This window comes from Hemiscyllium ocellatum, chromosome 6 (genome assembly GCF_020745735.1).
Source record: "Hemiscyllium ocellatum isolate sHemOce1 chromosome 6, sHemOce1.pat.X.cur, whole genome shotgun sequence".
Lineage (NCBI taxonomy): Eukaryota > Metazoa > Chordata > Chondrichthyes > Orectolobiformes > Hemiscylliidae > Hemiscyllium > Hemiscyllium ocellatum.
Window position 1 is genome coordinate 73547165 of NC_083406.1, and position 25856 is coordinate 73573020.

Here is a 25856-nt window from a genome sequence, read left to right on the forward strand (position 1 = left end):
GAGGTTGGGTTGGTGGGGGGTGTGGACCTGATGAGGGAGTCGCAGAGGGAGTGGTTTCTCCAGAAGACTAATAGGGGTGGGGAAGGAAATATATCCCTGGTGGTGGGTCTATTTGGAGGTGGCAGATATGATGGAGGATGATATGATGCATCCGGAGGTTGGTGAGATGGAAGGTGAGGACCAGTGGGGTTCTGTCCTGGTGGCGATTGTAGGGGCGGGGTTCAAGGGTGGGAAGTGGAGAAGATGCGGTGGAGAGCATCGTCGACCACATCGGAGGGGCAATTGCGGTCTTTGAAGAAGGAGGCCATATGGGTTGTTCGGTAGTGGAATTGGTCCTCCTGGGAGCAGATGCGGCGAAGGCGAAGGAATTGGGAATATGGGATGGCGTTTTTACAGGGGGCAGGATGGGAGGAGGTGTAACCTAGGTAGCTGTGGGAGTCAGTCAGTTTGCAGTCAATATCTGTGTCGAATCGGTCGCCCGAGATAGAAATGGAGAGGCGACCGACTCAAGACAGACATGCAGGTCCTTGGCCTCCTCCATTGCCAGACCCTGACCACACGACGCCTGGAGGAAGAGTGCCTCATCTTCTGCCTAAGAACTGTCCAACCACATGGTATGAATGTAGATTTCTCCAGCTTCCTCATTTCCCCTCCCCCCACCTTATCTCAGTCCAAACCCCCGGATTCAGCACTGCTCTCTTGACCTGCAATCTTCTTCCCGACCTCTCCGCCCCCACCCCCTCTCCAGCCTATCACTCTCACCCTCACCTCCTTCCACTTATCGTATTCCCAGCACCCCTCCCCCAAATTCCCTCCCCCTACCTTTTATCTCAGCCCACTTGGCACACCAGCTTCATTCCTGAAGAAGGGCTTATGCCCGAAACGTCGATTCCCCTGCTCCTCGGATGCTGCCTGGCCTGCTGTGTTTTTCCAGCACCACATTTTTCAACTCTGGTCTCCAGCATCTGTAGTCTTCACTTTCTCCTCATTCAAATGCACCTTTGTTGCTTTCTCATAGGACTTAGGATGGATTTGTGAGCAATGTTACTTTGCAAAAGCGAGACTTTCAATTGCACTATAACACATTGATGATTGCTGAGGCCCAGGAAAGAAGTCATTTTAAGTGGATTGTAATGATCTGCAATATTCAGATTTGTATCATTCAAGAAGGCCAGTTCACCATCTGTAATATTGAGTCTGAAAATTGAAGCCAACATCACTTAAATAGGAAATTGTGACTGGCAAATGAAGATGTGATCTAATATTCAATTATTATAATCTAACAGTTCTTCTGTGTTTGGGCCCCTTGGTGGGTAACAGACAGGGATAATGACCATTTCTGGTATCAATCATGACAGTCATGGAGGTCAGACATTCCCATAGACTTTTAGAATTGACAGAGACTGAATATCAAGAGATATAGCTTCAAGATCATGGTTGATGAAAACCACCTCCTCCTCACTTTACGCATAGGTACAAAAATGAGTCATAACTTGAAACATTTAAAATCTTTAAGCTGATCAGTGAAAACAAAAAAACAGGACTTGGCAATCGTTCCAAATCAAACACTGTAGCTGTTCATAATCGAGCTAAGATCATTAACTTTGATTTTAATAGAACGTGGATTAAATATCAGTATGGGTGTGGACATGGATGATGATAATGGTAGTTCTGTCCCATTATTAGGAGAAAGTGAGGACTGCAGATGCTGGAGATCAGAGCTGAAAATGTGTTGCTGGAAAAGCGCAGCAGGTCAGGCAGCATCTGAGGAGCAGGAGAAGCGACGTTTCGGGCATGAGCCCGTCTTCAGGAATGAGGAAAGTGTGCCAAGCAGGCTAAGATAAAAGGTAGGGAAGAGGGATTTGGGGGAGGGGCATTGGAAATGCGATAGGTAACGCCCCTCCCCCAAGTCCCTCCTTCCTACCTTTTATCTCAGCCTGCTTGGCACACTTTCCTCATTCCTGAAGAAGGGCTCATGTCTGAAATGTCGATTCTCTTGCTCCTTGAATGCTGCCTGACCTGCGGCGCTTTTCCAGCAACACATTTTCAGCTCTGTCCCATTATTACTATGTTACTAATGTTTTCATAACAATGCAACCCTTATTTTTAAACAGTGATCTGGTCCTAGATTTCCCATGAGAAAAGACCCTTCCCAACATCTACCCTGTCAAGACTTTAAAAAGATTTTATATGTTCCAATCCACCATCTTTAATACTCTAAACTCCAGCAGGTACAAACCTAGCCTATCCAATCTTTCCTCATAATGCAACTCACAGTTTCAAGGTATTAGTTTTGTTAACTTTAAACAATTTCAAACTCAGTTTCATCCTTGCTTAAATAAGGTGAGCAGTACTGTATACAATACTCCATGTATGGGCTCACTATTAACCTGTATAACTGAAGTAAAACTCCCATTTTATTTTGTTAGCTTTCCTAATTACTTGTTGTATCTGCATATTATCCTTAAACAATTCATGCAGCACAGCATCCAGATCCCTCTGCATCTCAGAGCTCTGAAGTCAGTCCACAGTAAGACAATATGCTTCTTTTTTATTCTTCCTATCAAATGGACAGTTTCCCATTTTCACATTATACTCCATTTGCTAAACATTTTCCCGCTCACTTAATTTATCTGTATCTTTCTGTAGCCACCCTTTCTATGATACAATTAACTACCAGAGTGCCCCCTTCATCTTTTCATAGCTTTCTGTCCTTCCTAAATATCCTGTATCGTTTAATTATAAGGCGCCAGTCAATGTCATTCTGCAACCATGTCTTTATAATGATAACCAGATGGTACTTCTTAATTTCTACTTGCACAGAGCATTTTGGGAATTTCTACATTCTTGGACATTAGAAAAAACATGACTGCATAGGAGATGTGCTCAAATAGAATTAGGTGTTTAATCTGTTCAGCAATGTACTACAATGCTTTAGATCTAAACCAATAAATTTATACAACTCACAAATCTGACTCCCAATGTTAAATTCTACTCTCATAAATATCATACATTTAAAATACCTCCAACTCACCCAATAAAGAATAAACAAAATGCAACATGAAGGTATCTGAAAATGTTCCTTTAAAATAACAGTAAAACATTGTGGGGGTCAGCTTTGGATTATACACCTTCCAGCAAAATGTACCTCACTTTAAAATGTCATACTGAGGAAATGTAATTCAGCCTGAGGCCTGTCTGTTTAGTTTTGACATTTTTTGTTTTGTTTACCTGTGATATTGCTGTCATATGTGTCATTGTTATTCACATTATGATTATCCTGCCCTGCCCTTGACTTACCATATTGGTCCGCAGCTCCTTTACCACAAAATAAATGAGCATTTGTGGTAGAAAGTGGCTTGTTTACTATTATGAGTTCCTCTGTGAAAATGATTTTACAATTATTTCTGCTTTAACTGTATTAATAAGACCTCTTTTATCATCAAACCTTATTAACTAGCCACAGTCTTCCCATTCTTTATGACCCCCTTTCAGAATATGCTAAATCTCCTGAATTGAAGTCTTCCTGAATGGTCATTATAAGATGCCTCAGTGCTTTTTAAATTTTCTCTGGGATCTCAGCCTTGATCGAAGTTTGACTTCCCACTTGTAAAGCACTAGTAGCGCAGAAAAGATGGTGCAAATTTGTTTCAACTTGTAGGAGATCTATAACACAGATCAGAAAGAAATTTGGGATTTCACCCACAGAAATTAGAAACATAATAAATATTTTATTATTGTTTCTTCTAGTTTATTTTTAACACTGTGACTATGACGGCAAAGCCACAGAACAGCAGATTCTCAGCTGTATATATTACAGCCTCCCAGTAGAGTTCTATCACATGCCTACTGAAGTCATAGCTACATCACTGATTACCACAAAATCATGAAAAAATATCTCAAACAATAATGCAATCACTAATTTTCAGAACTTGTCCAGCCTTTACTTCAGGGCCTTTCAAAATATGATCACAACTTTTGTTTTTAAATTATAAAACCAGGAGTCAGTTTCCTGCTAAGTTCCAAAGAAATAATTATCACCAAAGAAACAATAACTACCTTCAAAAAGAATGTAGAAGGATTTGAAGTAGGTGTGGGTAAAACACTGCTGTCTTAACTTCACGCTGACATAGTTGCGGCATGTTTAAAATAACAGGTACAACCTGTAGTCTGAACCCAACTAATAAGGAGATTTTAGATAATTCTGTTTATTTGGTTTTAATGTTTAGATATAGGAATCAAATTGAGTTAAATAGGTTATTCTATTCACTGAGATTTAAAATCTGATTGAAGATTTGTAGCTCGGGTATCCGTTGTTGTGGTTCTGCTCGCCGAGCTGGAAGTTTTTGCTGCAAACGTTTCGTTCCCTGGCTAGGGAACATCATCAGTGCTGTTGGAGCCTCGTGTGAAGCGCTGCTTTGATGTTTCTTCCGGTATTTATATTGGTTTGTTCTTGCCACTTCCGGGTGTCAGTTTCAGCTGCAGTGATTTGTATGTGGGGTCCAGGTCGATGTGTCTGTTGATGGATGTTCTTGCCGTTTCCGGGTGTCAGTTTCAGCTGTAGTGGTTTGTATATGGTGTCCAGGTCAATGTGTCTGTTGATGGAGTTTGGGGATGAATGAGATAGCTTACTTGATATAATGAACAAGATATTACAGGTAGAAAGGAGATTCCCATCCCATTAATCTGGCTGCATTCCAAACCACATCTTTGCATGAAAGTATCTTTTTGTTAGCATCAGAATACAGTAATAGAGATCTACAGCACAGAAAAAGGCCCTTCAGCCCATTAGTGTCCACATGGTCAAAAACAACCACCTAACTATTCTAATTCCATTTTCTAACACTTGACCCATAGCTTTGTATGCCCTGACATCACTATTGCATGTCTACATACTTATTCAATATTATGATGGTTCCTCCCTCTGCCACACCTACAGGCAGTGGGTTCCAGATAATCACCACCTTCTGTGTGAAAGAGCTTTTCCTCACGTTTCCTCTAAACCATCCGTCCTTTACCTTTAATCTATGCCCTTGGTCATTAATCCCTACATCAAGGGGAAAAATTACTTTCCGTCTGCTCTATCTACCCCTTCATAATTTAATACATCTCAATCATATCCCTTCTCAATCTCTGTTGCTCTAAGGAAGACAACCCCACTTGTCAAATCTTGCCTTATAACTGAAACTGATGCCTGGCAGAGTTATAAGGATAGAGTTGGGATGGGGTTTGAGTCTGGGTGGGATGCTCTTCAGAGGTTCTTTGTGGATCTGATGGACTGAATGGTCTGCTTCCATACTGTAGGAATTTTATCTCTTCCCCTCATCTTGAATAATAGTACCGCAATGGTTACCCTCCAGCCCTCTAGCACTTCTCCTATGGCCAGAGAGGAATTGAGAATTTTTGCACGCACCCTATTTCCTCTCTTGCGTCATTCAACAATTTGGGATACATTTCAGATGGCTCTTTCAGGTTTGCCAAAACACTCAGACCTTCTCTGTGTCAAGACTAATTTCTTTAATTGTACCACAATTCTTCTTCCTGATTTCTGTAAGTTTTCTATGTTTTTTTAAAAACGTCAATAGCTTTCAAAATTGTGAAAAATCTTTATTGTACATCACATGTTTATTGCTTTAAAATCCTACTGTAGAATTACAAAGATCTTTCTGGAAAATGTTCAAGCATCTGTTGAGGAACTGTGTTCTTTATCATTTATTTAACTTTCAGGAAGATTCATACTATTTTTGACCTCTGAGTTGCAGAATTAAATCCTACTAAAAAGTGCTCCTTAGAATAACAAAATCTTTTTGAATGACTTTTGCTCATGTTCACTCTGAAACAGAGTTCTCTTAGACTGATGTTTCTTATAATCCAAATTTCAATAGTATGTCTGTTTCATTGCAAGTAGCATGTCTTAGGGTCAACTATATAGCTATCCACAATGCTCTCCAAATGTCTCAAATCATGTTGCCATATTGTGCAAGTTAAATATATATGATATATTCATAAATTTATATGACACATATACACACACACATAATATATGAAGGAGGCATTTGTAAAAACTCAAATGCTCCAGTTCAATATTTTACTTCTTCTGAGTTATCTGATAATTGAATTGACCATCTGAAATTTAAGAAAACAAATTCTCAGATTTATTTTCAGAATTAAATTGCATTCCTTGGAACAACATTTTACAAAAGCATGCTCACAGAAATCTGTTTCACAGTGTTTTCGCAGCCCATAAGAGTCTAGGCAGCTTCTCACATTGCTGAAGAAAACAGAAATTTATCAAATGCTAAGCATTTGTTGGTGTTGTTAAACAGTGACACTCATCACTCTCAAGAAACAGGGAATGGAAAACAATCCGATAAGTTATTTTGTTCAGATTTGAAACAAAACTCAAGAAATTCTTCAGTCCTTCTCCCACTCCATCCATATTACTTGATGTTCATCCTTCTACTTTCGATGCTGTATGAAATGGCTGGTAGACAATGGTTGTTTGTTAATTTAAATAAGGCTTGTCACACTGCGAGTAAGGTTAATGCTGACAGAGCGAGAGCAGCTCTGAAGAATTTCACAGGTAAAGTTTATTGAAACTATGTTAAATTGACATCCCCACTAATAATTACAGCAATCACTTTGATTGTAAATAGAACGATCTTTTTTGAGCTAGGTGTAGGAAGTAGGCTGTGAGAGGACATGGAACACTGTGTATGCAAATCCTTAAAGTTAGGGGCTCAGATTTTAACTTGCTTCAAAATCATTGTACATACCCTTCTGGGGTTTTGTACCTTCAAATTTATGCATACCCACAAGACGTGTTCTGTAGTCTACACTTAAAGAATCATTGAAGAAATAGAATTTTGAGCACCTAGGAGGTGCTCAGTATGAATTCACAAAAGGCAAACCAGCACTTGATGGTTCAATGATATTTGTCTTGAATTAATGCTGTGTGCAATCAGGGCAGAAGGGACACTCTCCATATGACCATTATAGCAGCAGAATTAGGCCATTCAGCCCATCAAATCTGCTCCACCATTTAAACATGTTTTTCAACTCCTTCTCTTGCATTCTCCCTGTAACCTCTGGTCTCCTAACTAATCAAGAACCTAACCATCTCTTCTTAAATACGATCAGTTACTTAGCCTCTCTTACTAGAGGCATAGAGTTCCACAGATTCACCACTCTCTGACTGAAGAAATTCCTCTTCAGCTCAGGTCTAGAGGGTTATCCTTTCACTCTGAGGTTGTGCCTTTGGTTCCTAGTCTCTACTGCTCATTGAAATATCTTCTCTACATCCACTTTATCCAGGCTTCTCAGCATTCTGTGAGTTTCAATGAGATTCTCCCTCATCCTTCTAAACTTCATTGTACAGACCCAGAGTCCTCAACTGATCCACATATGACAAGCTCTTCCTCGCTGGGATCATTCTTGTATACCTTCTGTAGTCCATTTTCAAGGTCAACACATTTTCCCTTAAATATGTGGGCTCTCAGTGTTCCAAATGCAGTCTAATCAAAGCCCTTTACAGCCTCAGCAATACATCCCTGCTCTTATACATTCCCTCCCTCTCAAAATCATTGCTAACATTGCATTTGTCTTCCTAACTGCTAATTGAACTTGCAAGTAACCATAAGGGTATCCTGTACTAGGACTCCCAAGTCCCTTTATACTTCAGATTTCTAAAGCCTTTCCCCATTCGGAAAATAGTCTATATCTCTATTCTTCCTACCAAAGTGCATAACCTCACATTCTTCTTCTGCCACTTCTCTGCCCATTCTCCTAGCCTGTCCATGTCCTTCTGCAACCTCACCCCCCTCAACACTAGCTGTGCCTTCATTATCTTTGTGTCATCTGCAAACTTAGCAACAACATCCTCAGTTCCTTCATCCAGATTAATACTATATAATATAAATAGTTGTAGTCCCAACCCTGACTCTTGCAGAATTCCACTAGTCACTGGCTGCCATCCTAAAAAAGCCCTGTCTATCCTCATTCTCTGCCTTACACATGTGAGCCAATCTTTTATCCATGTCAGTACTTTGCTCCTAACACCATGGACTCTTATCTTATCTATCAGCCTCCTGTGTGAAATGTTGTCAAAAGCTTCTAAAAAAATCAAATAGATCACGCCCACTTGTTCTTTGTCAAACTTGCTCACTACTTTCTCAAAGAATTTTAACAGATTTGTCAGGCATGACCTCTCCTTGATGAAGCTGTGGTGACTCTGAAAAAGTGAGGACTGCAGATGCTGGAGATCAAGTATGGCACGGAAAAGTTTCCAAGGAGCAAGGCAGCCGATATTTCGGGCAAAAGCCCTTTTCTAATGCCACACTTTTCGACAGTGATGACTCAGCCCTAACTTACCAATCATTTCAAGTACTCCTCCATCTCATCTTTAATAATGGTCTCTAAAGTCTTACTAACAACTAAGATAAGCCTAACCAGCCTATTATTTCCAACCTTCTGACTCCCTCCCTTCCTTCTTAAACAAAGGTGTAAAATTAGCCATTTTCCAGTCATCTGGGATGCTCCCTGACTCCAGTGATTCCTGAAAGATCATTATTAATGCCTCTACAATTTCCTCAGCTATCTCCTTTTGAACCTTTAGGATTAGTCCAACCAGTCCAGGTGATTTATCTAAATTTAGACATTTCAGCTTCCCTGCACCTTCCCCTTAGTGATGGTCACGACCTCTACCCCTTACTCTCTTGAAGTTCTGATATGCTACGGGTGACTTCCACTGTGAAAACTGATGCAAAATGCGTATTCGGTTCCTTTGCCATTTCTTTGTTTTCCATTACCACTTCTCCAGCCTCATTTTTCATCAGTCAATATCACTCTTGTCTCTCTCTTGCCTTTTATAGATTAAAAAAAACCTTTATTTTGTATTACTAGCAAACTTACCATCGTAATTCATCTTCTCCCCACTACTGCTTCTTTAGTTGTCCTCGACTGGTTTTTAAAGGCTTCTCACTAATCTTCCCTATATTGTGTACTTTCTCTTTTACTTTTATCTGTCCCTGACTTATCTTACCAGCCATGGTTGCCTCAAACTCCCCTTAATGTGTTTTTTCTTTCTGGAATGAATTTCTGCCATGCCTCCCAAATACTTCCAAAAATTCCTGCCATTGCTGGTCCGCCATCTTCTCTTCTATGCTTCCTTGCCCCTTCCAATCAACTCTAGTCCGCACATATCTTTGTTGTTAACTTTACTCAATTTTAATGACATCTGATTCAAACTTTACTCAATTGTAATAACACCTGATTATCCCTCTCAAACACAGGGTGAATTCTATCATATAATGCAGAGTATCCCCTAGAAGTTTGTTTACCTGAAGCTTCTTGATCAAGTATACCTCAATACCTATCACCACATCCAGACCTGCCTGTACTTGACTAAGGTTGACTAGAAACTGCTCCAAAATACCCTCTTGTAGACATTCCGTGAATTCCTTTTCTCTACGCTATCAACTTGATTTTCTGAGTCCACCTTCATATTGATGCCCCTGCCACGATTATTGTAATAGTACCTTTCCTGTCTTGTGATTTATTTTTTGCCCTTAAATGAATGCAGACATAACTTGTCCAACCTTTCCTCATAAAATAATCCCTTCATCCCAGATATTAGTCAAATGAAACAAAACAGAAATTGCTGCTGAATTGCTGAAATTCTGAAGAAAGGTCAGTGAACACGAAACATTAATGCTGTTTCCTTTCCAGATTCTGCTTGACCTGCTGAGTTTTTAATGCAATTTCTGTTTTTGTTTCAGATTTCCTGCATCCACAATTGTTTTGATACTGGGCAAATGAACCTTCTCTGATTTGTTTCTAGTGCATTTTTATCCTTTCTTAAAGAAGGAAACCAAAACTACTCAGAATTCCCCAGATGTGATCTTCCCATCACCCTATAGAACTGTAAGAAAACATCCCTGTTTTTACGTTCCATTCGCTTTGTAATAAATAACAACATTTCATTTGTTTCAATAAACACCGCTGTATGTCCATATCAACTTTGTATAATTCATTTACCAGTAAACCCTGATCCTCTTGTATCTCAGAGTTCCACAACATCTTTCCATTTAAATAATATACTGTAGTTTTCCACTCATCCTGAACACATTTTCCCACATTGTAGTCCCTATACTAAAATAGTGATCACATTATTTCTACCTAATTTATGCACACTCACATAACCTATTTCTATCTGTCTGTTCCCCTCACATTCAGTTTGAGGGAGGTGAAGAGAGATCTAAAACTAAAGCTTTAAACTTATGTAAGAGAAATTATGAGTGCAGGAAGACAAAGTTGACTGTTCACAATTTATTTCCACTTTGAGTAATCAGTACATTTAGCAACCATACACTTGGTCCATTCAGCCTAATCATTGATATAATTTAAAATAGTTGAGGTCCCAGCACTAATCCATATGATACTCCATTCGTCACACCTTGGCAATCTGAAATGGCCCACTTAGGTCTACTCTCTGTTTCTTGTTAGTTAACCAATCTTGTACCCATGCCAATATGTTGCCCCATACACCATGAACTCTTATTTTGTGAAGTAACCTATGACTGTGGGTGATGATATGTTAATGTCACTGGACTAGTATCCAGCATGCCAGACTAATGTATCAGAATGTGGTTTTGAATCCCACCACAATAGGTGGTGAGATTTGAAATCACTAGAAAATCTGGAATAAAATGCTAAGCTCCTGGTCACTATCTTAACCATTACCAATTACCATAAAGGCCCATCTGGCTCACTAAAGTCCTTTTTCAAAGGAACTGTTTCATTCTTATCCGGAATGGACTACATGTGACTCCAAATCCACTACAATGTGGTTGGCTCTCTACTGTCCTCTGGACTCTTAGAGATGGGCACGATATGCTGGCCAGGCTAACTGTGCTCCTATGCATGTGTAAAAGAAAGGGGCAAGTCTTCTGCAAATCTAGTCACAGTACAGTTATAGGTTCCCCTTTATCCATGTTGCTTGTTACTTCCTCAAAGAGCTCCAATAAAGCAGTCAAACACGTTTTCCTTTACATTCCAGCATTTACATCATGACAGATATTAAGGTCACTGCCTTAAGTTTCTCACTTTCTGCCTCTGCCCTTTCTTGAAAATAGGACTCACATATGATATATTCCAATCTGACAGAGCATTTACAGAATCTAGAGTATTTTGGAAAATTATCTACTAAAATATTATTTTAGCAGCCATTTAGAGTCATAGAGGCACAGAAATGTAAAGTGCAAAAGCAGACCCTTTTGTCCAACTTGGCCATGCCAACCAGCCAGCCTAAATTTAACCTAGTCCCATTTGTCAGCATTTGGCCCATATCCCTCTAAATCCTTCCTATTCGAATACCCAGCTGGGTGTCTTTTGAATGTTGGAATGGAATTAATTTCCACCACTTCCTCTGGCAGCTCATTCCATATACACACCACCCTCTGTGTGAAAAAGTTGCCCCTTTGGTCCCTTTTAAAGATTTTCCCTCTCATCTTAAACCTATGCCCTCTGGTTCTGGAAAAGACCTTTTATATTTACCCTATCCATGCCCTCATGATTTTATAAACTTCTATAAGGTCACCCTTCAGCCTCCGACACTCTAGGGAATACAGACCCAGCCTATTCAGCATCTCCCTGTAGCTCAAATCCTCCAAACCTGGCAACATCCTTGTAAATCTTTTCTGAACCCTTTCACATTTCACAACGTCCTATCGAAGGGAGACTAGAATCGCACACAATATTCCAAAAGTGGTTGAAATATCCTGTAAGCCGCAACATGACCACCCTTTATTCAATGCTCTGACCATTAAAGGAAACTCCTTCTTCACTATCCTATCTGTGACTCCACTTTCAAGGAAATATGAACATGCACTCCAAGGTCACTTTGTTCAGCAACATTCCTCAGGACCTTACCATTGTGTATAAGTCCTGCCCTGATTTGCCTTTCTAAAATGCAGTGCCTCACATTTATTTAAATTAAACTCCATCTACCATTCCTTGGCCCATTGGCCCATCTTATCAAAATCCCACTGTACTCTGAGGTAACCTTTTCGCTGTCCTCCACACCTTCAATTTTGGTGTGATCTACAAACTTACTACCATACCTCCTGTGTTCACATCCAAATCATTTATGTAGAAAAACAGTGGACCCAGTACCGATCCTTGTGGTACACCACTGATCACAGGGCTCCAGTCTGAAAAGCAATTCTCCACCACCACCCTCTGTCTCATTTTAAGATTTAGGTTGATGTCCACGAAGACCTGAGGATTTGTCAGCTTTTTCGTTCTAATATTTTTCTCAACAAATTGCAATTATTTTAAGCTTCTCCCTCTCTTTCACCTCCTGTTTCACAATTGTTTCTGGTATGTTATTTATATTCTCTGCAGTGAAGGTAGATGAAAAGTCTTTGTTCAATTCAACTGCCTTTTTTTATGTTTATGTTATTAATTCACCAAACACACATTCTAGAGGATCAAGTTCACTTTGCAAATTCTTTTCCGTTTCCAATATTTGTAGAAATTCTTACCATCTGTTGACATACTTTTAGCAAGCTTTCTCCCATACCCTAACATCTTCCTGTTTATTAATCTTGAAGTTATTCTTTGCTGCTTCCTATATGTTGTCCAGTCTTGTGACCTGTCACTAATTTCTGCTGAATACTGCTTTTCTTTCAAATTGATTCTAGCTTTAATTTCCTTAGTTGGTGGTGGAAAGCTTATCCTTTCCTTAGAACCTTTCTTTCTCACTGGATTGTAACTTCTCAGTATTCTGAAAAATCTGTTTAAATGTTGGTTGCATCTCTACCATCTTATCTATTATGCTAATTAATCAGCTAACTCTGTCTTCATGCCCTCATTTCTATTTGTAATGCAGTTTATCAGTTTTCTTATGAATGCTATATGTATGAAAATACAAAACATTTAGTTCTGTCTTTTTTCAGTTTAAAGCATTCTTCTAACTTTAGATTCACTCTGCTCCCCTACAAACTGAATGTGATTTTGAATCATATTAGGATCACTGTTACCCAAGCGATCTTCACAGAGAGTTAATTAATTAGTCCTGTCTCAAGCACATTATCAACTCTAATATAGCCTGTGCTCTTTCGTTGGCTGTAGAACATTCTGCTTTGAGAAACTGTCCCAAATCCCTATATAAATTCATCATCATGGCTACCTTTGACAATCTGATTCATCCAATCTATATTAAATTAAAATCACTCCTGATTATCACCATCCTTCTTGAAAAATCTCCTTTTATTGCCTTGTATCACTGTCATATAGTATGGTTACTGTTTGAGGAACTATAAATCAAACTGATAAGTAATTTCTTAGTTTATCCATTTTTCACCTCTACCCGAATCAATTCTACATTTTGACCTCAGAAGTAAGATAGTTGCATTCTATTGTATCAATATCATCCATAATTAACAGATCTACCCATTCACCTTTGCCTATTTTTCAGTCCTTCCTAATTGTCATGGACGCGAGAACATTCAAGGTCCAGATTTTGTCATCATCTTGCAGGCACGCCTCTGTAATGGATATCAGATCATAAATAGTTATTTCCATTTGTAATGTCAATTTATGTGTTTTCTTATGAATGCTATATGTATGAATATACAAAACATTTAGTTCTGTCTTTTTACTATTTTTGTAACCTCTATTCTTACCTCTGGGTGCATTCTGTCCCTTCGTGGCATTGATTGATTGTTTCCATTATTGTTACATTGCTCACTTGCCTTGCCTGCTCTATTTTCTACAAGTTCCCAAACTTGATCTTTCGCCCCACTAGTTAGTTCTAAGCCCTCCCACCAGGCCTTAGCAGAACAACTGTCCCACCAAGGTTCAGGTAATGACTGTCCCAAAGATGCAACTTACTACTTGTCCAGTACAAAGTGAGGTAATTACACGGCTTAACCAGTCTCTGATCTGCTCTTACACAGCCAACATGTTATTTGGGGGGGATGGGGGGAGGAAATCACTGATGGTACTGTTGAGCACTGAGTGTAGGTGGGAGGCATGTATTGCTTAGTACATGTGTTGCACAATTATTATTTGCCACTTCTAAGCCCAAGACCTTGTAGGAACTTTCAGATTGTTTCTGAAGTGTTGCCATTTGTATATAGGGTCATAAGAGTCATACAGCATGGAAACATCTGGCAGGGAAATGAGTATTTCATGACTAATTTAGTTTACTTACAATTATACAATCAAATTGCATTAATTGATTAATATAGTATCTCATTCTGCCTAACTGTAAACAATCTAGATTTTAATACTCCAATATGATGACTCTGCTTTGCCTCACTTAACAAAAGAATGCACCATGAGAATAACACCACACACTGACGTTACCTTCAAAATTCAAGCCCCTGGTTTAATGTATTTCCATTTCATAGAACTAGATTACAAGGATCTGCAATCTTCAATGTTGAATAAGGCAAATTAACATCCTCCCAGCTCATTAAGTCCATATCGGGCAACACAGAAAGCAGAAAGTCAGTTATTATGATAATAATACTGTACTCTGTGCTGGCTTTGTTTTGATTTGTAATAGAGAGTAGCAATTAGATTTGTAAATTAGAGTTAACCTTGAAACAATGCGTGTATAAGTTTGTAACTGCATATTGTTTTGAATTTTATTACTTGCATGTATATGTTGTCAGAATGTATGAGGATATCTCACCATTTCACCCTTTTTTTTACATACTCTTGTATATTTGTTTAGAGCTTTATGATTTCCTATATTTTATATAGTTTTGTAAGTTATTATCAACCTTTTACACTTTAATCTTTAAAAATCAATAAGAAACTCATTCCTGATATTCATAATCATAGGCTTTAAAAAACATTACCTAACAAATAGCTCCTTAATGCAAATGGTCAAACATTTATTTTAATGAGAAACTTGCAAAAATTGAGATGATGAACTCAAGAGTGTCAATCATGGGGCCCAACAGGATACATCTCTCTATCCTAAGTGAATGGCCTGATCTTAGTAAGGCATCATAAAAGTAGTAACAACTAATTCTAATGAAGAGGAAGGGCCAATGGATATTTGATACATTAAGGAAACAGTCAGGAGATATTTGGAGATGTCATCAGCCAATGTCTCAAATATAAACAAAATACTGTGGATGCTGGCAATCTGAAATGAAACGAAGTTCTGGAGAACATCAACATTTGTGGAGAGAGAAACACAAGTTTTAAGTAGAGTATGATTGTTCTTCAGAACTAAAACGAACTGGAAAATTATTTTTTAATGTCACTGACAGAGTGGGAAGAGAAGCAAGTGGAATAAATGAGTGCACCCAGTGCAAAAGACAAAAGCACCGATAACAGACTTATCGATCACTCCTTTACCACCATTAGTACTGCATTTATCTTTTACTCTGTGCATGTTCATTATTTGTTCCAATTCCTCCTCCATCCCCTCTGTCATTAGAATAAAACCCATAACCCTGAAGATGTCATACATTTGAAACATTAACTCTGGGTGGGTTACTCTTCGGAGGGTCGGTGTGGACTGGTTGGGCCGAAGGGCCTGTTTCCGCACTGTAGGTAATCTAATCTAATCTTTGTTTCTCTCTCTACGCTAGGCCACAGGCAAACAAGAATTGTCATAGATGTAAAATGTCTTTGGAAAGCTTACTCCATATATCTCTGGATGGTGCGCATTCATTAAACAGGCAAGACATGGTCGGTTCTCCAGCAAACTGTGGAGAATTTATTCCAGTTAATGTTTATCACCTTTGAAAGCCAATTAGAGACAGATCAAATACACCAATTTGAAATGAATCTTGTTTACTGAGGTCAATCAGAAAGCAACAACATTATTAATCATGCTATGGATTGTGGTTTGGATGGTGAATAATCTGCAGCTTGAGGTGGTTAATAAATGGAAAAACACCGTGGCTGATCTGGTGCTGTTCAATTGTGTGTAAGAGCACTTCTGGACATACTAAAAAAAACTGTTGCTTTCAGTGACCAAAGCACATGCCAAGTTTAAAGAAATTAGAGCCTGCTATCCAATTGAAACTAGAAGACTCTAGAGGTGTTGGTGAGGGAACAAAGACCCAATGTCAGCTCCATGTTCAAAGCTGATCTGGGAATCAAGAGGTGCAGTATGCCCATACAGTCACTGTTTTGCTTTGATAAGTGTTATTTACAATGCAAGCAAAGTTTCCTCAGTTACTGCACCAGATTATCTATTGCCTTGTTGGTGAAATTCTCAAATGGACAAATAAGTATTGAGATTTGAGTTTAAACTGTAATCTAAAATTGACAAAATTAAATTGAACATGATATAATCATCACTAAGCAATGTTAGTTTTGACCCCATGATGGATGAAAGGTCATTGTTGAAGCAGCTAAAATAATGTCCAGGAGATTATAGATTTGGATTCTATCAAACAGAACCTATTTCTCCCGTCATCAACTTGAAACAATACTATGGTTTTAAGGGGTGTATTCTATCCATTTTTTAAAACAGAGATGTTAAGACAGAGGCATAAAGCTATCTATTTGAGGCCAATGAAGTAAACAGCTTGTGAGGTCTTGGGGTTTGTTTTTGTAAAGTTGGAATAATAGAAGCAGCATGAATGAATGGAGTGAGGCTCTTGCAGAAGCAGGGTTTTAGTTTAGCTTTCAGCACTTGCTGGTGTTTTGAAGCTGTCTGTGAAAGCTGTTATTTGTCTCTCTGCTCCAGCTAAAAACCTTGAGTTTTCTTTTTCTCTACTAGAATTGCAAGTGACACTACCTATTTTACTAAATTTGTTTTTGTCAAGGATGTTTATGGAAAGTTACTATATTGGTTGCTGTTTAGATTAGATTAGAGTAGATTAGATTCCCTACAGTGTGGAAACAGGCCCTTATTTGTTAAATAATCTATTATTCTGTTATGTTTTTCAATACAGTTAAAGTTATACTAACTCTTCTTTCGTTTGTATTTTAATCTGAGGAGAACAATAAGATGCGATTTGCTTAAAGCAGAGAAGTATAACCAATCGAATTACATCTGGAAACAGCACCTTATATTTGCCTTTAAATATAAGTTGGAGTCTAGGCTATCTCCTTGATAGAATTGAATGGGGGTCTGGTCCATAACAAACTATATTTCCAGGACTTGTTGCTACATTGTCAAACACTGCCTTACATTCTCAGCTTGCACTCGGAATTCAGAGTTCTTTTGTTCTTCTTTGGGCCAAGGCTGTAATGAGGTCTGGAGCAAAATGGTTCTGACTCCAAACCAAGCATTGGTGTGCAGATGACTGGTGAACAAGTGCCTGAGTAAGAATACTGTTGATGTCACCTTCCATCACTTTACTGATGATTGAAGATAGATTGATAAGATGGCAATTGGACATATTTGGTTTTTCCTGCTTAATTATGAAAAGTTTTTGACATTATCAATTAAATGATAGTGTTGTAGCTATACTGGAACAGCTTGGCTAGAGGTGCAGCTAGTTCTGGACAATAGGTCTTCAGTATTATAACTGGAATGTGATTAGGATCCATTGCCTTTTCTGTATCCACTGGATACAAGCTTTTTTTAATTCATGTTCATTCAATTAGATTAAACAATGAATTGCATCTATAATGAAAGGAACCTTCGGAAAAAGATCAGCTAGATCATCCACCTGGCACTTCTGACTGAACATGATGGCAAACACTTCAGTTTTGTCGTTAGCACTCATTTGCTGGTCTCTCCACCACTGAGGATGGGATTCACACAGGGACAGAAGAATGGAGGACTAACAAATGACCTTTTGCAGATAATCTGGAGAACCCACTAGCTCCACAATTGCTCTTTTCCTATGTTCTTTAGGGCCCTTATTGCAACAGCAAATAATATTTTTAAAACTCACAATTTATTTTGCCCCTCTACTCTTGGACAGTGTGAAGCAGTTATAGATTTAATTAACTGGCATAGCTGGAAGCCAATGCTCATAAAATCAACCCATATGGGATTCATGTATGAATGTTTAATTTTATAAAGAAGTGCCAGCTGAAATTACATAATGATTGACAAAAGCAATTATATGTGAGAGAACATCAGGCACAGACTTTATCACTGATAAGATTGGAATAGAGGAAAGCTTGGGATGGTGCAACTAGGATGTTACTAAACTTGAGGAAGCCGCTCATTTTCTATCTTCAAACTGAAGCTGGACTTCTGTCCATCAACCCTTTTGCATTCTTAATATCAATTCTAGCTTTCTTTATGATCTTCTGCTGTGTATCCAGATATACAACATTTATTTTTCTAAAGAAGGTTATTTAAGTTTCAATACATTATCATAGAAATGCAGCTTTGAACAAATGTCAAAAATGAAAGCTCTGAAGTTCACCGTCAATTTGACAGACAGGTAATTTACACAAGAAATGAAGCACTAGTTCTCTGAATGCATATCAAGTGTTTGTCTCATTCACCAATCTTTCGCATGGAGTTCACGGCATGTCAATGTGACATATGGGCAAAATACTTTCTGAAACATTTATCCCAAATCGTATCAAAATAAAGTTAAATGTCAATAGTTTGATAAGATTTGCAAGTCAAAAACCTTTTGGATTCCATTGCAAATGACAGTTTGTAAAGCAGACTTAAATTTGAAATCTACCTTGGAAATGCCTGTTCTTTTTGTCAATAAATCGAGACTAAAATAGTCCCTTGACTTTCATCATGAACTACAAGAGCTACAGAGATTTTAAGCTGTTACATTTCATAATACGAATGAAGAAATGTGCCCTATTCAGTGCTTTGCACACAGTCTGTTATTGATGAGGATAGATGACAAACTTAATGTGCACACTAACAAAGCTCCATTGGTTACAGATAATTTGGAGCATATCATGATGTTTAGCTGATGTCTGAAGCAACTCCATAGAGGCCAGTATCCTTTCAACAAATCACCCCTTACCCATATGTGGAGAGTCCTTGATACTGATCCAGCTTCAGGTCTTGTTACATTTGAATATGGATTGCTTTAGTTTCTGAGGAGTCATGAATTAAATTAGATTTATAAAAACCACTGAATTAACTTGACACGTGAAATAGGACCAATGTGTTCTATTCACAAAGACACAACTTTACAAACTTTATTCTACTTTGGTAGTTGATAAGTATCTGCTCCTTCCATGAGTGTTCATTTCTTAACTACACATACATGATGTTTATACTGTATCAAAATAATCACGTATTTTTGGATGGTGTAAAGTTTCTCATAAATCTACATGTCTTCTTAACTGTGCATGTTTTATGTGGCATGCCTAAGGAAGGAAGACTTAAGATATGCTGTGAGGCAAGTTCTGCCAGTTCTGTCAAATTGTACAATAACAGTTGAATAATCCCAAGTGTGCAAAGAATTATATTGATAATCAATTTAGGATTGTCAGTCAGGCTCACAGTGTGACACACTTGCATGTGGAACTACTGGCCTCTGTTCTTTGCAAGCAAAAGGAACATGTGCATGCACTACATATGTTTCAACTCAACAAAATAAGTAACTGCCATTTCTAAGACATGTTTCTTTGGAACTCCTTGCCACAGAGAACTGTGTGGAAGCGTCCTTTTGTACATTTAAGGCAGAGATAGATAGATCCTTGATCAGTAGCGAAATCAAGGATTGGGGAAAGGCAAGGAATGTGGAGGCGAGAAATGTTTAGTCAGCCATGATCCTTTTGAATGGCGAAGAGGCTTCAAGAGAAGAAATTCCTCCTCACCTCAGTGTTAAATTGTGCCCCATTATTGTGCAACTATGCCATCTAGTCTAAGACTCTCCAATAATGAGAAACATCCTCTCAGAATTTACCAAGCCCCTTAAGAATCCTCTGATTCAATGCGAAACCTCTCATTCTTCTAAACTCCAATGAGTTCCAATTGTTTAGCCTTTGCTCATTAGATAAATCTCTCTATACCAGGGATCATCATACTGAACCTTCCCTGACTGCCTCCACTGAAATCATCTTTCCTCATATAAGGAAAGCAAAACTATTCACAGTACCCAGATATGGTCTCACCAATACCTTGTACAGTTGCTGTAAGACTTTTCCATTTTAGTACTCCAACCACCTTGAAATAATGGCCAACATTACATTAGCGTTCCTGATTACCCGCTATACCTGTATGCTAGCTTTCTGTGTTTCATGCACAATTACTTGCTTTCTCTATTTCAATATTATTCTGTTCTGCCATTTAAGGATGGCATGATGGCTCAGTGGTTAGCACTGCTGCCTCACAATGCCAGGGATCCAGGTTCTATTCCACTCCACAGTCTGTGTGGAGTTTGCATGTTCTCAGTGTCTGTGTGGATTTCCTCCCAAAGTCCAAAGTTCAGCAGGTTAGGTGGATTGGCCACGCTAAATTGCCCATAGTGTCCAGGGCTGTGTAGGTTAGGTGGGGCTAACTATGGGAAATGTGGGGTTACAGGGATGTGTCTCGGTGGGCTGCCCTTCAGAGAGTTGGTGTGGACATGATGGGCCAAATGGCCTGCTTTTACATTGGAGGGATTCCATGGTATTCTCCTTTCCAAAATGAACAATGCCACATTTGGCAACTTTTTTTTCCATTTATTTAATCCATCAATAACTCTCTGTAATCTATTTGCATCCCTCTCAAAATTTGTGTTACAATTTTTTTATCGTCTCCAAAATTCACTTCAATCCTCCATGTCATTAATATATATTGTAAACAGCTGCAGTGCCAGCCATGATCCCTGTGAAACCCCACTGGTCACAGGTCACCCAAAAAAACTTATCCCCACTCACTGTTTCCTGCCCATGTGCCAATTCTCCATCCAAGCCAATATACTACTTCCAACAGCATACAGTCTTATCTTATGGCTTAATCTAATCCATTTCAACATGTCTGACTTAAAATTTTAACAAAGCCTGGCATCTAAGTGAATCAACATTAATGGGCATAATCTTCATGGCAATGCCTCTGTCAATTACGGTCAATTTGCTAACCAATCAGCACTGTCCGCTCATGGGAGCATAAATGCTGATTTGCCCTAGAATTGGTATTCTTGCAAATTGTCCTGGTAAGTGCTGGATGAAAATCTTATGACAAAATGCGCCTTTTTTCCAGCGATAAAAAAGTTCAATTTGAGTTAAGGTCTTCTTCCCAGGTTAGGGGAGTCCAAAGCTCGGTTTAAGGCGAGAGGAGAGACACTTAAAAGGGATCCTAGACCTAAGGAGTAACTTTTTCACAAGAGGGTGGTGCGGGTATGCAATGAGCTGCAAGAGGACGTGGTGGCGGTTGATACAATTATGTTTCCACACTGTAGGGATTCTATATAAAAAAATGTAAAATGCATTTGGTTGGGTGTATGAATAGAGGGATATGGGACAAATGCTGGCAAATTGAACTAAATCCGTTTTGGATGTCTGGTTGATGCAGATGAGTGGTACCAAAGGGTGAGTTTCTGTTCTGTATAACTGTCTGTATTAACCATGATTAGGTTACTCAGGAAAAAAAATACAAATTTTCCAGCTGGACAAGTGGAAATACCAAAATTATTCGTCCTGGCCTGAAACTGTCCATATTCCACAGCAGGGGATGAGAGCTAGAAGATCCGTGTTCAAGTCCTACCTGTTCCAGGGTATGTGATAATATTCCTGAGTAGGTTGATTTAAAATAAAACCTATGCCAAATGTTTGATAATAATTAACTAGGAGGTGCAGGTTGTGCGTGAACCTCAAACGCCAGGGTGTCCGAGACGATCAGTTCAGTGAGCCCCCTCTGTCGGAGGCTGGAAACACAGGGATGACTGTCCCACCATGTCATTCGTACTGCGTTGTTCCATCGCTCCTCACGCACGGAGAGCAGGCCTCGTTACCATGGGAACCCCCACTTCCGGTCGTCACGTCAGCCGGAAGGGGGTGGTCGCGAGTGCGGGGGTGGGCTGGAGGCGGAATTCAGTGCTCGGCCTCCCTTAACGCAGTTTATTTGTTTACGGTGAGGTGGAGAAGGCTGGAGCACCGCGAGCATGGAGGTGAGGGGGTCGGGGGTGATAGCTAGTGTCGATGGAAGCGGCTCAGCGTGAGCCTGGGGTGATAGTATTCGGGACCGGTGAATAGTCAGTCATTCAGCTCTTTCATAAATGATGACCCAATGAGGGCTTTGGGTGAGAAGAAACTGAAAAACTAATCAAATGATTTGTCAATACTGTCGGTCTGCGGCAAAACCTCCCACACGAGCTACTTTATTATCGCCATTTAAGACTAGCTGCCAAAGCAGCAGTGTAACAGAGATTTCAAAGTAACTGCTAGTAAATATTTAATGTTTTTATTCATTCAGCCGGATATTTACAAAAGCAAATCCTGATGGATATCAGTTTGGAATCGCTAATCGAGGACTGTAATAAACAGGATGGTGTCACTGTCTTTTGTAGCATCCGAGGTAGTTTCTGCTGGTGATTCTCAACGTAGTTGTATCTCCTAAAACGAACCAGACAAACCCGAGGATGAAATTATCTGTGGGATACACGTCTGCACTTCACACTGTATTTCACTTCCTGTTCAATTCATATTTCCTGGGCCGTTCAAAAGCCTCAAACTGAAAGAAAGCACTGCATCTATTTTGCGTGGTTCAACGTGTTTCTGAAGTTTTAGATTAGATTCCCTGCAGTGCAGAAACAGGCCCTTCAGCCCAACCAGTCCACACCGACCCTCTGAAGAGTAATCCACCCAGACCCATTTCCCTCTAACTAATGCACCTAACACAATGGGCAATTTAGCATGGCACATGTTTGGATTGTGGGAGGAAGCCGGAGCACCCGGAGGAAACCCACGCAGACACTGGGAGAATGTACAAACTCCACACAGACAGTCACCCGAGGCTGGAATCAAACCTGAGACTATGGTGCTGAGAGGCAGCAGTGCTAACCACTGAGTCACCATGCTGCCCAGAATAAACAATGATTTTCCCAGCTCTGGAACTGTGGTCATTATTGATTTTGGTATTTACTGTGACCTGATCTCTAATTCTGCATTTAAGTTGTAGTATTAAAAGGAACTTTTGGCGGCACGGTGGCACAGTGGTTAGCACAGTGGTCAGGAATGAAGGGAGGGAGCTCCAGGGTGGAGAGATAAATGGGAGGGGGGTTGGGTGGGGGGCTGAGGAGAAGGTAGCAAAGACTACAATAGTTAGATGGGAGTGGGGATGAAGGTGATAGGTCAGAGAGGAAGGTGGAACGGATAGATGGGAAGGAAGATTGGCAGGTAGGACAGGTCATTGGGATGGTGCTGAGCTGGAAGGTTGGAACTGGGGTAAGGTGGGAGGAGGGGAATTAGGAAACTGGTGAAGTCCACATTGATGCCCTGGGGTTGAAGTGTGCCAACGTGGTGTTCCTCCAGATGTCAGGTGGTGAGGGAGTGGCAGAGGAGGAGATCCACTACCTGCATGTCCTCAGCAGAGTGGGAGGGGGTGTTGAAATGTTGGGCCATGGGGCAGTGGGGTTGATTGGTGTGGGTTTCCTGGAGATTTCCTTAAAGCACTCTATGAGAAGACGTCCAGTCTCCCCGATGTAGAGGAGACCGCATCGGGAGCAATGGATACAGTAAATCCTCGCTGGAGCACGAGGTGGTGCCTATCATTGATCAATGTAGCGGAGGACGAGGTGGGGAGTGGTTCTGGTGTAACTACAGAAGATGAACTGTTCTACGTAGCCGACAAAGAGACAGGCATAGCTGGGGCCCATTGCCTTGCATTTACATGATGCCTTATCTTCAAGGCGCATAGCACATAGCTAATTGCCTTTGCCTACATATAGTGTGCACTTCAGTCTTGGAGAGAGACAGCACGAAACAGATCCTTTGGTACAACCTATCCATGCTGCCCGAGATATCCTAATCAAATGTAGTCTCATTTTCCAGCAGTTGGTCCATATCCCTCTATATGCTTCCTATTCATATTCCCGTCCAAATGTCTTTTAAATGTTGAAATTGTACCAGCCTCCACTTCCTCTGACAGCTCATTCCAGACATGCACTACCATCTGTGTGAAAACGTTGCCCCGCAGATCCCTTTTAAGTGCAGCCACTTGTTTGATATTTCCTTAGGAAAGAATATTATAATACTAGAAGAATTCCCATAGACTATTACTCCTGTTTAACTTTTTGGCCAACATTCATGAGCTGAGGATAATAGATGAGAGTCCTACTGAGGATGACATCACGTTGCTTCCATGGAAGGATACGTTGAATTATTTCTCAGTAGTAGTGTTGTTCAGATGCATGCTGACAGAGCTGACTTCTCTGGATTGAAATAAAGGCACCAGTCTGGAAGTGACATTCCAATCGGTCCAGGTTGCTAATGATTGTTCTCCAAGCCTTCTCTGTTTTGATGCGTGCATAATCAATGCTGTGTAATTGGCGTTGTTGAGTTGCCAAGATTTGATGCAGAACAGTTCTACCACAAACCTATTAAAATGGGCCAGTGTGAGAACTGACACTATGGCAAACCATTACTGAGAGCTAGTATTCAGTCAGTGTTAATACTAAAATGTTATGTAACCTACAGTGTTGATAAATCCAAGAGTTTTACTGCATTGAATGATAGGAAAAAGCCTTTGCACCATGACTTTGTGTTGGTTTTATCTGCAAATAACAAGTTCTACTCTCATTTGCTTCAACCTGACCACTACTTCATTGTCAGTGCAGGGGCTCTAATGATAACTCTCAGGATGTTAATAATCAGGGATTCAATTATGATAATACCTTTAAATGTGAAGGGACGGTGGTTAAATTTTCTATTGTTAATTGTCATTGCCTGGCATTTGTGACATGAATGTTAATTGCCACTTTTCAATCCAAGTCGAGATATTGTCTAGGTTTTATTGCATTTGCACACAAACTCCTTCAGTATCTGAGAAGTCATGAATGATGCAGAACATTACAAAATCATCAGCAAACACTCCCACTTCTGACTTAATGATGGAGGCAGCATTATTAATAAAGCAACTGAAGATGGTTGGGCTGAGGACACTACCTGAGGAACTCCTGCAGAGATGTCCTTGGGCTGAGATGGCTGATCTCCAACATCCACGAGCATTTTTATTTGTGCCAGGTATGACTCTAACCAGCAGAGAACTTGCCCAATTGCTAAGGCTCCACACTCTCGACTGAGTGTGGTGCTGGAAAAGCACAGCAGGTCAGGCAGCATCCGAGGAGCAGAAGAATCACCGTTTCGTGCATAAGCCCTTCATCAGGAATGAGGCTTGTGGGTCAGGTTTGAGAGATAAATGGGTAGGGGCTGGGGTTGGGGGGAGGTAGCTGGGAAAGCAATAGATGGTTGAAGATGAGGGAGAAGGTGAAGGTCAGAGGGGCAGTGATGGATGGGTCTGGAGTGTAGTGCCGAGTTGATATTTCCTTAGGAAAGAATATTATAATACTAGAAGAATTCCCATAGACTATTACTCCTGTTTAACTTTTTGGCCAACATTCATGAACTGAGGCTTGGGACTGGGATAATGTGAGGGGAGGGGAAATGAGGAAGTTTTGAAAACCACATTTATCCCCATGTGGGTTGCAGGGTTCCAACGCGGAATATGAGGCATTCCTTCTCCAGACATCAGGTGGTAATGGTTTGGCAGTGCAGGTGGCCCAGGACCTGCATGTCCTTGACAGAGTAGGAGGGGGAGTTGAAGTGTTCGGCCACAGGGCGGTGGGGTTAATGGATATGAGTTTTCCAGAGATGTTCTCTGAAACGATCCGCAAAAAGGCTTCCTATCTCCCCGATGTAGAGGAGACTACATCGGGTGCAATGGATGCAATAAATGACTCCTGCTCCTCGGATGCTGCCTGACCTGCTGTGCTTTTCTAGCATTAGACTCCACTCTG

At 40.0% G+C, this 25856-nt stretch overlaps 1 protein-coding gene across 1 annotated transcript in view; it reads left to right on the forward strand.

Moving 5' to 3' along the window:
- Positions 1-21916: 21916 nt before the first annotated feature.
- The window catches only part of LOC132816441 (GRIP and coiled-coil domain-containing protein 2), a 67232-nt gene continuing 63292 nt past the window's right edge, over positions 21917-25856 (forward strand). Inside the window, exon 1 of the mRNA XM_060826025.1 lies at positions 21917-22010. Coding sequence (XP_060682008.1) covers positions 22005-22010 — 6 coding nt within the window. The 5' untranslated portion in view covers positions 21917-22004. The remainder of the gene's footprint in view (positions 22011-25856) is intronic.